Source organism: Drosophila rhopaloa, unplaced genomic scaffold (assembly GCF_018152115.1).
Source record: "Drosophila rhopaloa isolate 14029-0021.01 unplaced genomic scaffold, ASM1815211v1 contig_115, whole genome shotgun sequence".
Lineage (NCBI taxonomy): Eukaryota > Metazoa > Arthropoda > Insecta > Diptera > Drosophilidae > Drosophila > Drosophila rhopaloa.
In genome coordinates, this window is record NW_025334990.1 from 19,489,311 (window position 1) to 19,504,433 (window position 15,123).

Genomic DNA, 15,123 nt, shown 5'->3' on the forward strand with positions numbered 1-15,123 from the left:
AAAAAACAATTGCTAGCTAACGAGGACTGGAGAAAAAACGTCACCCATAATGCGACAGCTTTTAAAGCTTATATGAACGGAAAGAAAATTTTGGGAGATTTCTAATTAAAATAATATCGTAGTTTATTGTACACATTAATGCATATAAATTGTACATTCGATCGATAGAATTATGTACTTATAGTATACAAATTTCCTATGCGGACCTTGTCCAGCATTTGGTCTAATGAAGCACATTTGTATTCGAGGATGGAACTTTGTTTTATTTGAGAAACGTTTCGAGTTTTGTGAATCAATCTGGACATTCAATTTCAATTTCAACAGGGTAATAGAAAACAAGTACGGGATCGGCTTCTGTTTTGGTATAACAAATCGAAGTCTTAGTCGAAGCTTTGAGCCCTTAAGCGATCACGACTGTTTTGTAAGACTACAAATCAAAATTTTCATAACGCTTACTTACAACGATAACCTACATACAATACAATAGATATAGATACACATACATATACATACAAGTCTTCCCAGCTCCATTTCTTCTAATCTACAGAGACGCACATTCGCTTTCGGGAATGGGATTGGAAAAGGGAGTGGGTTTTGGGAATTGGAGATTGGGGATCGGGGATTGGGAAGTGGAAGTAAGGTGGGCTAGTCCCAGTTCCTAGCTAAGGCCTACACTAAACTAAGACACCCAGAGACCCTCGGACTGCAACCAGACTCCGACTAGAGCGCCTAGTATCTGGCGGGTTGGTTATCCTTGTTCTGCTTCTTGTTCATGTCCACCTGAGCGGTGGCCAGGTAGTTGGAGCCCTCCAGGTGCAGGGTGCTCTGTCGGTGTGAGTTGCGGATCAGACAGAAGGTCGAAAGCAGCAGGAGGATCACGCCCAGTGCGCACAGGCCAACGATCAGCGCCACGCGGATCTTGGGCGGCACCTGCTCGGCGAAGCGCATGAGGTCGGTGACCTCGTCGGGCAGGTTGTCGATTCCCTCCTCAAACCACAGGATGGGGAAAATGATGTCCGGGAAGTTAGCGACCTGCTTGATGTCAAACACCTGGCTGACGGCCAGATTGATCTGGATACGGGCGCGCACTCGCAGGGTGGTTCCCATTTTCTGCAAATAAATATGTATTAAAAAAAGCTTTAAAGGTGAATTAGGGGTGCGATTTATGACTTACAGGCTGGACATCGAAGAAGAACTGGTGCTTTTCCTTCATTGGCGGAGAAATGCCCTCCACTTGCGTCCGTAGGCTTTCGTCGGCCAGGTAGAAATGCGGGAAACTCAGCATGATAGGGGAATCTGCAGATAACTTTATGATAGAACTCGATCGAAGCCAGTATTTAGCATTCCTTCTCACCGTATTGACACAGGGAGACGTTGAAGAGTCCGTTGGGGGAGCACGAGGGCTTGCCCGCGGGGCAGAAGCACATGTTGTCCGGATGGCTGTCGACGTCGGCGAAGACCCACTCGGGCGGGGTGAAGCGGTATCCGGGAACCTCGTTCGAAGTCATCACCTCCTTCTCGAACACCAAAGGCAACAGGCGGCACAGATCCTTGTCGTACACATGCAGTATGCGGTCGTGGTCGATGTGCGGGGGGAAGATGGAGCCATCGGTTCCCGCCAGGGTGTTGCACGCGTCGGTGGTCCAGTGCGGCAGATGGGTGCGCCCGTTGAAGTTGTCGATGATGCCGTACTGCCTAATGTCGTCCACCCCCGTGTTCACGGTGACGCGGTCGGAGGAGGTGCCGTTCTTGCCATACAGCAGGCCAAACTCCTCGTAGGGCAGCTTCTGCTCCTTGGGCACCACATCCTTGGCCAGCTTAAGCAGCGGGTCCTCGTAGCCCCAGAGCAGCTGGCCCACGGAAACCTGCACGAACGGCTTGATCTTCAGAATGTCCATGATGCTGGCCATGGCTAGACGCAGGAATCTGGACCGGGCATGGTCAGGTTAACCAAGAGAGCCATCGTAAGGCGGTGCAGTACTTACCGGGCAGCGTGCTTACTTTGCGAGGTGGCACTCAGCATGGGAATGTTGGGCACAATAACCACGTCGTCTTCGGGCCCCACCGAGAGATCTTCGCGGAACGAGTAGATCTTGCGCAGATTGTAGCTCAGCGTGCCATTGTCATTCTCCACGATGTTTACCTTTTCCCAGGTCTCGCTGCAGGTGGGGAATAGTGTTCATATTTAAGTCGAATTTGCTAAGAGTGAAGATTACTTACCTGTAAACGTAGGGGCCTACCTCATCGACAATGGCCTTGGAGCCGTTGCTGAGGAAGTCGTCCGCGTTGGTGACATTGTAGATGTACAGGCTGATTCGGGGCTCCACCGGGGGCTTGGCCCACCAGCCGAAGGTCTTGGCGCCGGGACGCAGGGCCACCATGCGGTCCACGACTGCATCGATCAGCACGGAGAATTCACAGGCCACTACGATTCCGCCAATTATCAGCGCCGACGCCACGACGATCGTAATCCCTGGAAAACCAAAGCGAATTGTTGAACAATTGTTCACCGAATGCATAAATTACCGGATAAGTGGGATGAGTCATTTGATATTGGATGGGTAACCGTGGAAAGTGTATTGGCTTTGATCGGAGCTCACAATTGAGTTGGCACTCGACTGAAACCGCTTGATAGCGATGTTCGGGATGTGACATAAATATTTATTCACCTCTGATCGAGCATCTCAAATTAATCACTAACCCTTTTGACCTTTAGCTCCTAGCTGTCCAATCACCCATTATCTATAAATATGGCCAATTAGTTGTGATTGAATAATTGCAAGCAAATTATAGATGGTGAGACGCCAGAACTGGAAACTCTACTTGAAACTATAACCGGATTCTGGATATCACCAGCAGAAGACCTCTGAAAAGTTACAACGCGGAATGTATGTCTCACAAGTAAATTAAAGCAAGGGGAAAGGTTGGAAGAATAGGAAGGCCTCGCATATCCAGTTTATCCCATACGTACATCGCAATTAAATAAGAATATTTTCATTCGCATACCAGTCTAACCAGTCGTTCAAAAAGAAACTATGCTTAGCACTGGATCAAAACAAGAACAAGGCACGTGGAGTTCTAACACCAATGAAATCGCTAAATGAATTGCCTCTGCCAGGTACTTGTGATTCCACCTCCCATTGCGTTTTGTGTAAGTAGTTTGGTGGGTTTATTTTGATGATCAAGTTGGAAATCCGTGTGATAATTTCATTTATGAGAATAATACAATTAGATGCTAATAATATGGGCAATATGGTAATACCACCCCCAGACTAACACGTCGTGTCCTTACTATTTAATACTTACACCATTTTCTTAGATAAGTGCTGGAGAGTTTTGTGCAAAACTTGTGTTTGGGGCCGTTCATGTTGACGTATTCGCTGTTGGGGTTTAGGGAGCTGGAAAGTCAAGAGCTGACCGCCTTGCAGTTGTTAACTAAAAATGCAAAACAAAATAACATATAAACCATATAACGTTTTGTTTAAGGAGACCTAGAGATACACGGATAGAGTAGCCGTAATACCGGTTAAATTGTAGTCTCGTTAATAATTATAGATTCAGCCAGTGGCAGCCAGATAAACAGGAAAGTAGTCATTCAATATCACATCTTGATCACTGGGTTCTATACGACATTGGGTCGCGGCCATCGTTTCGCGATCTTGATCACCCTCAACTTGCTCATTCTTTTCCATGTGCACATGCCACATTTTAGAGAGATGTCGCGGCACAAAGACCTCAGACACGTTTTGGGGCGTGTTAGCCTTGTGCTGTTTTGACATCGCTTTGTCGATGTGCGAGCATTTCGGCCAAATGCTGATTTATCACAGCGCACCAAAGCGAAAAACCGATCTGGGGCACTGACTCCAGAACCTTCGCGTCAGCTACCTTTTGTGCTGGCCAATAGCGATCACTGCTCGAGCTCTCGCCCTTCCTGGCAGGGACGGACCTTGGGCCATTAAGAGCTTTTTAATGGGCTGGCAGGCTCTGGCTCGACTAAGGTCGGCCTGCGAGTGGGGACCTTGACCGAGGCCAGGGCTGCGCTGCGCAAGCGCAAACGCAAAATACATCAGATACATGTTGCTTTCGTGCGTAAACCGAAACGTTTTTATTATTGACGATTCCAGGCAGAGTGCCGTCTGCCATTATTCATATTCATAAACGGATCCAAATAAAACAAAGCAAATGACATGGAGCCAAATGGCTTTCGGCTAATGGCCGGCGGGCCATTTGCAGGCGTCGCACGGCCGGAGACAATAGAAACATTTTAATTAAGGCTCGATCGAGCGGTCCCTTGACGTTCAATTCAATTGCTCCCCATGTGCATACAAACGGCCGCTTATCGATGCGGTGAGATGGGCCAACTCCAGATGGAGCTCTCTGGCACGTCCGCCCCTCGATTGGCCAAGATTGGCCAAGAACATGCGGCGATAATCGAGTCTCCGATTCCAGTTCTTGGATGCTCGCGGAAATGGCCAGCGGTTTATGATTTCTCCGCAGTTTCAGCTAAAGGCGTTAAACTTTGTACTTTGAGTTCGCTCTACCCTATCAACGCACACAGCTACGAAGTTTTATTATTTGCCGAGTTTACTGCGCTTTCCGAACGCCACAAGGTCGCACTTCTCCGCCTCTGACTCTGTCGTCGCTCGCTGGGCTTAAATATTTGTGCTGGTGTATTGAGCTGGGTATTGGATCCACCATTGTTGGCATCGATGCGGCCCATGCCGATGCCCATTGAATACTAATTATCCAGTAATTATTTCACCTCAAATGAATTTTCGGCGACACTCAGCCAGCCAGGCCATTAATCAGTGATTTCAATTTCGGATTTGGCTACCCATATTTTCTGTTGTTTGCCTGCTGCTAATTGGGTTCTGTGTTCACGGCCCACTAGGTTTATTTAGTCCGCAGTCGCTGAAACCCTTGAGATTGCTCATTGCTCGAAATCGGAGTAGTCACCAGGCCCAAATGTTTACACAGACCATCTAGAGTCTAGTGACTCAACTTGGACAAAGTGTTTACGTTTACTTTCAGAACCTGAGCGACTTCTATCAGCCTCCCCGCAAAGTATGCAAATCGGTGGGACTCCAGTGCAACAACACCTTGCCGTAACAATAATGCCTGGCAGCAGAGCAGACAGCAGCGCTTTTCGGCATTCCAACGAAATGCGATAGCTGATGTAATAGTTATATTTTATTTTTGGTTTCACTTGTTTTGGCCTTTCAATTAGCAGCTGTTGGCTGCCTGCTGCTGCGGTTATAGCGAATCGCCTGGCCAGAATTCAAACTTCAATAGAAACTTACTTTCTAAACACACGTTTTGTATGAATTGAACTGAAAGCGGAATCGCGGTGAAGACATCCGCTGCTCTGATCAGCTTGGTGGCGCAGAGATCGAGCTGAGCCGTCTCATAATTTCACTGCGTTTAAGTGTTGCACAAATAAATACAAGCGGTAGCTGTTTAGTGTAAGCAATTACCCTGACCCAATTCGGGAGCTGCTACCCTTGCAGAGCTTGTGACAGTCGAACTTCTACGAGTTAAGTCAGCAAATGCCTAGATTCATAGGAAACTTGTAGTTGTAGAATTAATAAAAAAGACTAAGAGTAGGAAAAGTTTGATTAACCATTAGTTTGATTGGGTTCGGTAATCCATCGGACTTAGCCGTTCAACTTAGTGGACGGTGAAAGTATTTATTGCTTGTAACAAAAACTATTGAACAAGGGTTTTTAAAATTGTTTTTCAATTAAGCAAAGTTACTCTAAGACTCTTTTAAATCCCTAAAATTTCTTTGACACCAAAAGAATCTTTTCTGTGTTCCCCAGAATCCCTATATATTTAATGGTTTTAAGAGGTATTAAATGCTTCGGTTCCCCAATCGGATTTTCCTGCTGCCGCTGATTATAGTTAGTGTGACACTGACCGGCCAAAAAAGTGAGCCAGTGGCTGGCAATTCACCTGCCGTTTTGTCGTGCCTGGGCTGCATTTGATAATACGCAACGAAATGGGTTTTAAATTTGGGCCTTAAACAATGTTGATGTCGTCGTCAATGGCGTGACAGACATGTGCGGACTGAAGTGGCTCATCTTGGACTGGCAGTAGGTCGGCTTCGCCGGACGAGGGGAAGTGCAGATCTTGTTTGCGGTTGCTTTCGCAGCGAAATGTGTCAACAGCAGGCGAAGACAAAGCCAGGCAATTGTCACCTCAATTTTATGATCAACTGGGCACAGCGGCAAAACAGACATGATGAAGATGGCCCAAAGCTCTGGCCGGGCTGCTGCAACCTTCACATAATCGTCATCGTTATGTGGTCAAAAGCTTGCAGGCCCTCTATTTATTTATTTACGAGTATTTATCTTAGGGTTTCTTGCCTGCGCATGCTTAATTTCGGATCTCGCGTCTTGTAAATGTGTGTTTTGTTAAACTTTTATTTGATTTCGCTTTGAGCCGCTGCTTCGTGGCAGCTCGAGTGAAGTGCAGAGCAAAATTTCACTTTTTCCACACAAGTAATCATAAAACTATGCACGTACATAAAATGCGCTTTTGGCAGGGCCGCAGAGCGTTTAGCCGCAGCAAAGAAACAGAAACACAAACAAAATCAAAGCCCCCAAAGCATAATTCAATGATTTTCCGCTTTTGTAGCGCTGCTAAGCGAACTCGCTGTCGAAGTAGTTTTATTTTGGCTGACTGGGCAAGGTCTTGCTCAACCAGCGCTCTGATTGGAGTCTGATTCGAAGTTGGAGACTGGGACGCGGACGCGGACTCGGACTCGGACTGGGGGCAAGGGTCTGCCCCCGATCGGGGCAGAAACGGCAATCGAACTATGGCTGCAGTCAGGCGATTCCTAGGAATGCGACTGATCCCCAACACACTGCTACGCTGGCTGCCACAGCGCGTATCTTGTATCTGGTGCGGCAGGTTTGATTCGGGCTGGACGGGCTGGAAGCCACAGGCATTTCCAAACGGCCAGGCCAACACTCACTCACACTGGGATCGGCGGCTACACGGACTTGCGGCGGTCCGAGGTGCAAGTTAAGATTCTTGGGCCCGGACTGGAACGTGGTGATCGGCGATCGCTGATCGGTGAACGGTGAGCAGGGAACGTTGAACAACCGCCGGTAAAAAACGTCAACGACTTGAACGCTCGCAGTGCCGCCGAGTAACTGAAGTTGCTGTCTTCAAGTGGCCCCCCAACGTAAGATGTTCGGGCGGCGAAAGCTCAGCCAGAAGCTTGACTTGGCGTTGCGACAAAGCGAAACTCGAAAACCTGATAAACAGGTAGGCAAAACCCCACTAGCAATTGGCAGGTAGCAAAAGCGAGAGTAAGCGAGCGGGAGCTTTTGCGAGTGCAACGCATGCGATCAAAGCTCGGGCTGATCGAAAACGGAATCGGATTCGGTTTCGGGTGAGGCGGTCCATGTGGTGGCCACTGCTCGGGCCTGGCTGATAAAACAAGTTTGTTGCCTTGCATTGAAGTCTTTCGTTTCGTTGCGTTGTGCGTTCCGTTTAATGCTGTACACTCGGCAAATCTCATTGATTGCCACACCAACACTTATCCACTCGCAGCGATTATGATATCTGCCGCTGCTGTTTCTTTCGTGGTTGTTGTGGCAAGTGACTCACGGGGTGGTTGCCAAACCCAGCACAACAACCGCATTCACATTGCCAACGACGACCGCCGACGACCGACGACAGGTTGCAGTCAAAGAATGTATGCAAACTTGACAGCTCCAGCGATAGCAAATTATTGTTATTGCCGATGGAGCTTGGATGCCGGCATTGCGAAAGGTTTGTTTGTTGCCTGCCCGGAATCGGAGTCTTGCCAAATACCCGGGCATCAGCATAAACGGGATCTGGGAATGTGCGAATCCAGCTGCGAAAATAACACGGGCCAGAAACTGCCTGCGTTTGCATAACCAAATCAGCTAGGGGGAAATCGATGAATCTAATGCGATTCTAGAAACTGGCTGGGAAGTTTTATTTTCACAGACTGAGTTCTGAGTAGGAGTAAGAAGAATTTCCCCCGGTGAATCAGGGGCTGACTCTGTTTTATTGGAATTGTCTTTTTTATTTTATTGACCTCAAGTTGGGAAATCATTTTACAAGCATTTCTTGCATTTGTCGATAATGCAACCTTTGCAAATTTACAATGCCACAGTACTGAAAAAACTAAGCTGGGCAAGGTTAACAAGTCCTGTTTGGCTAAGCTATGAAAAGGTGAAGATTGTAAACCAAGCCCTACCCTTTCGACTTACATCTTCTCAAAATTATAAGACGTGTTTATAATTTTGAGAAGATTTAAGTACAGAAAAAGCAAAAGCTTATGGTTTAGTATAAAATCATGGGATAATGGAAAGCAGTTTATGATATAAAGAATGGTTGACTTCCAAATGAAATCTTGGCGTAGGGTCGCACCCTAATTTTAGATCAGAAAAGGCCATTGCCCAACATCCACGGCTACGTAGAAGGCTAGCCAAGACATTATCGCCCCGATGCTTGTGACATTCCACGCCAAGTCCAACCACACACACTCGCCTAACTGGCGACCCGTATCCGAAGCTTGACACTGCGGCGACTTTGCATGCCAATAAGGCTAACCGGGTTGCATGCGACCTTTCTGTTTATGTAAACTGTCGTACAAAATGGCGCATTTGTTGCTGTAAATGATGCAATAAATAATAACAAAAACAGCGCGACAACAACAACAACGGCGTACGCATATGTTAATTTAGCTGTGGTGGCGTGTCATCAATTGCTCTCACCCCAGCCCAAAGTAAATCTTCAATGTTTTCAGACTTACTCAGCAGTATGTCGGCCACCTGCATGGCCAACAATCAGTCTTCCATCAAGGGGCGCAGGAATATGTTTGGAGCACTTTCGGAACAGTTTAATTTCGAGCTGATATCTGGGTGAGTTTGGGAAGTGTTTGGCACTTGACTGCCCGGCAACCACGTCGATAAGCCAGCTCCCCTGAGAGATAAGATTCCTCTAAGCGGTCGTTAAGGAAGTGACCACTAACAGATAATGCTCGGCACAAGCCAACAGCGACTTTGGTGATCTTTTGTCCGGCAGTCTAAACAAAATTCTGTAACTCAGATCGCCGCTGACTTGGGGCCACTTAGGCTGTCAGCCGAACTTGAGCACTGCGCACTATGGAGTTCATACTCCGCAAAAGGGGAGTGCACAGGTAAATAGTCAAGCAGCTCATCGGTATTGAGAGGCTATTAACTAGCACGACAGATATAGCTATTGAACCCATCCGCGTCATCCGTTGTGGAAAACAAAAAGTTCGGAGGGGCTATCAGCGCGCTGATGCGAAACACGACGATGTAGCACTGAGCAGGGATTCGGGCAGGGACAGCTCAAAACGGCGGGTTGATTGTAAACTCTTGACTGAACTGATAAATGCTCGGCACACACGCTGGGGGTTCAATAACACGACTCCGGCGGGGGTATTGCGATCTTCCGGCCTTTTTGCTAGCTCAAGAATTTGAAAGAGGCTCGATAAGAAAGTCTAAATAAGTCTGTATCCAAGATTTACGGCATTAAAACTGAAAATGTGGGAGCACAGTACCAATGCACTCATCGGATTGCCCGTGCCTTTCTCCGCCGTTAATTGCTTGGGTAAACCAAATGCAGGCCCATGGCTGAAGGGTACTTAAAGTACTTAAGTGATAATTAAATTGTTTTGGCGACAGCGCACACTTATAAATAGACTTTAGGTGGGGTGCTTTGCATCTGCATCTGCCTACACTCAGAAAACTTTAGAACGAAAACATCTGTTATAGATGTGGTTATAAATTAGAGTATATATTTTTCATTCTTTTTTAAGAGGAAATGAAAGTTTGGGTATCAAGAAAAAAATGTTTGTCGACTTTGATATGCTTCAACCTAAGGTAGGTGAACTAGAATACTGATTCATGTCACAACTCCTGGAACCAATTTTTTAGCTTACGTCGTAACTGACATTTTAAAATAATATCTGTTATTATATTATATATAACTGAGATGGTTACAGATGTCACATTATTATAAAATATTATTTAAATCAAATGTTTTTTTAGGTGTTGCTCTTACTCTACGTTTCAATTCCAACGGTTCTGGCCCGTTCTATTCCCACAGTGATCGAAACAATAAAGCCTGTTTCTGCACCCCGCCCCCTGCCAACAGGGAGCCAGTCTAACTCGATAATAATGATACGCAGACGGAGCTGGAGCTGGAGCGCATCGAACAGCTGGCGGGCTGATGAGCTTCTTCCATCTCTGCCGAGTGCCTTCTTTGTTCCGACGACGATTAAGTTTGCACTTTGTCTCGCGGGCACGCACAAAGCTGCTACTTAGTAAACAAGAGATCCCGATTCCGCGGCAGCGCAGTCGGCGCCCGCTGCGTCCAGCTCCAATCATAGCTGACCGCAGCGCCCGCTTATCACTGCGGCGGCCGAGGCAGCGGCAGCGACGGTGAAGGTTGGGGAAAGAGGGGCGTCTGCGCTGCTGGCAGAGCTCTGCTCGAACTGATTCCGTCCGATTCCGACGTCGTAGTAATAACTTGTTTGGTGGGCAGTACGCACAGTCCAGTCCAGCGGAGAACCAGTCCCAGTTCCAGGCAAAACACGCTCTCTAATCCCCGCAAAGATCGGCGCGAAGCGGGCGAAATCTAATCGGTTCAATAGGGTTGCCTGCCAGATAATGCGTGGGCAGGCCCGAGTTCGTAGCTAATCGCGGCCAACAATTGGCAAGTGGATCAACCGGTGGCAGTGGGCCATTCTCCGTGCCTAGATAAACAAATTCCGCAGAGGCAGTCCGTCCTCAAGTGCTGCCGTTCGCTGGAAGTGGCCTAAGTGGTCGAAACTAAGGGAAACTCAGCCTCGCCTCGAATACAGCTGGGCAGGAAAAGTGCTCTTCGGGTTTAAAAGCAGCACCAGCACTAGCTCTTGCTCCAACAACAACTACAACTACAACTACAAAGACGACTCCAGCTGCAGCTATAGCAACAACAGCCAGTGCCAGAGCGATCGAGCCCACAAAAGAGACGACGACAAAACAAAGAAGCAGGCGAACAAAGAACACAAGGCAACAAAAAGAACGGGACAGAGAGGCGCAAATACACCAGCGCCAGATACAAGATACCAGATACAAAACGAGTCAGTCGCAGCATAGATACAAAAGTAGTGCATCCAGCAGGACCATCTATTCACGGGGGCGCGGGACGAGAGCCCCGAAAAGAAACCAACAAAGTAAAGCGCTCACTCAGCACGACTGTGTTCAGCCAGCGTAAACACGACGAAATTGTTAATTAAGACGCCAAATGTTTGGCAGACTTCGAAAGTGCAAAGCAGAGGAGCCGAGCACTAAGCAGTGAGAGAGTGCGCGATCGATAAGCGTGTGGGTGCAGTTCGTATCTGTGAGAGTGGTTCCGTTTCCACTGTAGCGCGCAATTCGCCTAGCCCACCGAAAATCAGCTGGTGCCGCATTATAGCTCATTTCAAGTGCATGCTGTATGAGAGCGCTCCCGCTCTCGCCCTACCACACAGTCCCACCCACACGCCCCTAGTTAACCGCACCGCACCACGTTATCAGTCAATGCCACTTCTCTGCAACTGATTCGGGGGAGCGCAGTGGCAAGACATCTAGCACCAGCGATTAGGAGACCCTCAAAGGCAAGTAGCAAGTGGAAAAGTATTAGCGGTTCCCACGGGTCTTGAGGGTAAGACAAAATATCAAAGATACATGGCCATCTATACATCTATAAGGATAAGTCGTAGATGGGGCTTTAGAAAGCAATTCTTTTGTTAATTTTATTATTCTCTAGAGCCCCATCTAGGACAAGCCCTTAGATCATTATAGAATGTATGAATTATGAAAATGATATTTAAATAGGTTTCAAAGAATCGCACAGCAAAAATAAGTTTTTAAATTAACTACCATTGTCTAACTATTAACTACCATCTGTTCAATTGTTCCCTAACCGATCAATCACATTCCCTTACCAGATCATTCATTAAAGTTCGAGCGTAATATTGGAAAATTTTAAAGCTCATCTTGCGCCTTATCTCTTGGCAAATCCTAGCCCCACGGTTGCCAAAGCTTAACTCTATACACATAGTGCACATACTGCATATACTGATAAATGTTGTTTCCATTTAATAATGAATTAATGCCTAGTTAGTATGTGCCAATCATATATACTTGTAGGAGCAGCTGATAACACTATAGTACATACGGTTGAACTTTGAATTCAGCCAGCAAGCACCAGAGAATCGAAGGCTCTCGGAATTAAAACCCCGATTAGTTCGTCGAATCATCTGTAAACGTATGGTTTAAATTCTGTTGGTCGGAGACGATCGAATTAATTTAAAGGCTTAAAGGCCATTAAAGTTAAAACACAAAATATATGAAACAAAATTAGCGCTAATTCAAACAATTAAATATAGGTGCTTTAGAGACGTTATTGTCTTTTTATGTGTTCAATGAACCCCAGATTCGAATTTATAAAGGCTGGCTGATAAGCTATAATCTTTCCAAACAGAGCCCTTTTGCGGCCACGTGTTTAGCATTTATAAAGATAACATTCAATACACGTTGAATTCATATGAACAAGCATTGGATTTGCAACTAAGTCAATGCCCAATCCATAAGGCAAATTACATAATTGTAGGGAAATCACAATCTGGCTTTCAAAACAGAGCACAACAACATAATAAGAGAATGATAGGAACCTATAATTGCAAAACGCACTTTATTTTTTAGCTCACGACGAGAGATTACACCCAAAGTCACAGCACAATGCCTTCCGCCACAGACCCTGAGGTGACCTTACCTCCCAGGCAAGAATCCGATCGCACAGTGGCACCTCAAATAACCAAATCCCTCACTCTGAACTCATCGCGGAGCGGGGTGGGTACTGGAAACTTCGGAGGCTTTGGCCTGACGAACGGATCCGAGAAGCCTACTGTGCTGCAGATGATTCTCGAGGCCTTGGGCCTGCGCAATCAGGCGCAAAACCGCGAGCCAACGTCCAAGGATATCGGAGCCCTGATAAGTGAGTAGAGCATTCTTGACAAGCCTGGCTGGGTCGGTTAATCCGCTTCGACTTTTCCAGTGCTGGGCGTAATATTTCTGCTCTTTGTAATCAGCGTGACCGGATTCTTTGTAATGTGGTTCACCGAGTACTACAACAACACCATGCTTGAAGTGAGTCTGTAATGTCTCCATTTGTATCATGATTTACCTATCACCAACTGGTCCACAGAATCTTATTCTTTCCGAGAACTCGGAGACCGCCAACAGTTGGCTAAACCCCGATCCCAAGTACGATACGCTGCTGAAGGCACACATTTTCCACTACCCCAACATCGACGACTACTTGGCAGGTCGGGCTGATAAGATAAAGGTCGTGGATGTAGGCCCCCTCACCTACCAAGAACACACTATCAAAGATGAAGTTTCCTTTAACAAAAACTTTACGGTTAGCTTCAGGGTATGTTTTCCTTTACAAAACAGATATACTCAGTGTTTAATAAAATGATTTTCAGGATCGCAAGTCGTACAAGTTCCTGCCGGAGAAGTCGTCTATTGGGGAGCACGAAGTGCTGAGGGTGCCCAATGTGCCCCTCATATCTGCGGCCGGACCCGTTAAGCGCATGAAGTATTTTGAACGAATATTTGTCTCAGGTTTGATCCAGCAATTCAAGGAGCCACTCTTCAAGAATCTCACAGCCTCCGAATTTCTCTGGGGCTATGAGGACAGCATCATTAAATTAAAGTCCCTGGGACGGGGACGGCGGCGCTTTGGCCTTTTAATGACCGTAAGGATGGAAAGGGGATTATTTGTCAGGTTATTAATAAAGTGTATTTATTAGCGCAACGGAACCAGCGTGGACTCGGTGCAGCTGAACACGGGCGAGGACGACATCAACAAGTTCAGCATCATCACCCAGTTCAATGGAATGCCCCAGTTGGACTACTGGGAGGGGGAGGAGTGCAATCGCATTGACGGCTCCGAGCCCTCGATGTTTTCACCGCATTTGCTGCAGGATCGCAGTACTGTGCATGTATTCCTCCAGGTCCTGTGCCGCAAGGTGCCGCTACATTTCGAAAAGGAGGTGACTATCTACGACGACATCGATGTTCTGCGCTACAAGACACCAATGGATGTATTCGCCAACCCCAAAATAAATCCGGCGAACCAGTGCTACTGTGAAAACACGGAGCTGTGCATGCGCAGCGGCGTGATCAACGCCACCAAGTGCTACGGGGATGCTCCCATATTTCCCTCTTTCCCACACTTCTTCACGGGCGATCCGGTGCTATACGAGGACTTTGATGGGATCAAACCGGATGCAGATATTCATCAGACCTATGCCGACATACATCCTCGATTCGGCTTTCCCATTAGCGGAGCCTCGCGCGTCCAAATTAACATCATGTTGGACAAGACGCCAATACTGAGAAGTACGCTCGAACGAGGGATTCATACTTTTTCGGAAACCGTATTAAATTAGTCTTTTTTCAGATCAGGGCGCTCGGCTGAAGAATGCCACCATTCTTCCGCTGATGTGGATCGAGATCACCGCAGGTGACTTCTCCAAGGAGGTTATTCATACGTTGTATCTAAGTACCTTTGGCCTAAATGCCATTCAGCAGACTCTCAAGTACGGCACGCTGCTCATATCGGTGACATCGTTCAGTCTGATCGTGGCCTCAGTATACTACCTGAATAGCAGGCGGGAAGAGCAGCTCCAGGAGAGCAAGTCCTCCGCTGAGCTGGAGGCACTAAACGGGGAAATCGTCGTGGTGCACCACATCGACATGCCTGTTCCAGGGCCGGTTCCTGCACAAGGGAGCAACCATCGAGCAGCCTGAGCCATGAGATCGAATAGTGCCATTAGTTAGTTAGTTTTTGGGCGGGTGGGGAAAGTTGTTCAAACTTTTATGAGATTTTCGAATTTGTCAGTGCCTATAGAATAGATCTTAGACATTAGTCTGCAAAGAGTCGCCAGTTACCTTTAGTCTGTAGTCATTTGATGTATATAAGCAAAAACCGTTAAATAAACTGTTCATAACATGAAACTTTTTTGTTTTCATAAACTTGAGCCACGTTTAAGCTTTAATCTACTCTGGCGGTAGCGGG

General features: G+C 47.0%; 2 protein-coding genes across 4 annotated transcripts; one reads left to right on the forward strand and one right to left on the reverse strand.

Annotated features, from left to right (window-relative positions):
• Positions 1–98: 98 nt before the first annotated feature.
• LOC108043189 (lysosome membrane protein 2) lies at positions 99–8,912 on the reverse strand. Of its 2 annotated transcripts, XM_017121764.2 has the most exons (7): positions 6,981–7,144; positions 3,307–3,435; positions 2,221–2,473; positions 1,986–2,159; positions 1,355–1,926; positions 1,175–1,296; positions 99–1,110 (listed from the first exon to the last, which is right to left on the reverse strand). In XM_017121764.2, exons 2-7 carry the CDS (start codon positions 3,365–3,367, stop codon positions 730–732), a joined length of 1,563 nt encoding a protein of 520 aa, XP_016977253.1. In that variant the 5' UTR covers positions 3,368–3,435; positions 6,981–7,144; the 3' UTR covers positions 99–729. The 2 variants fall into 2 exon arrangements, with proteins under 2 accessions (XP_016977253.1, XP_016977254.1); XM_017121765.2 differs by lacking the exons at positions 3,307–3,435; positions 6,981–7,144 and adding an exon at positions 8,795–8,912.
• Positions 8,913–10,463: 1,551 nt separating this feature from the next.
• LOC108043188 (scavenger receptor class B member 1) lies at positions 10,464–15,062 on the forward strand. 2 transcript variants are annotated; one of them, XM_017121762.2, is made up of 7 exons: positions 10,464–11,697; positions 12,741–13,032; positions 13,093–13,184; positions 13,243–13,470; positions 13,526–13,798; positions 13,853–14,444; positions 14,506–15,062. In XM_017121762.2, the coding sequence occupies exons 2-7, from the start codon at positions 12,777–12,779 to the stop codon at positions 14,853–14,855; spliced, it is 1,791 nt and encodes a 596-aa protein (XP_016977251.1). In that variant the 5' UTR covers positions 10,464–11,697; positions 12,741–12,776; the 3' UTR covers positions 14,856–15,062. The 2 variants fall into 2 exon arrangements, with proteins under 2 accessions (XP_016977251.1, XP_016977252.1); XM_017121763.2 differs by having other exon boundaries at positions 10,465–11,650.
• Positions 15,063–15,123: the final 61 nt, after the last annotated feature.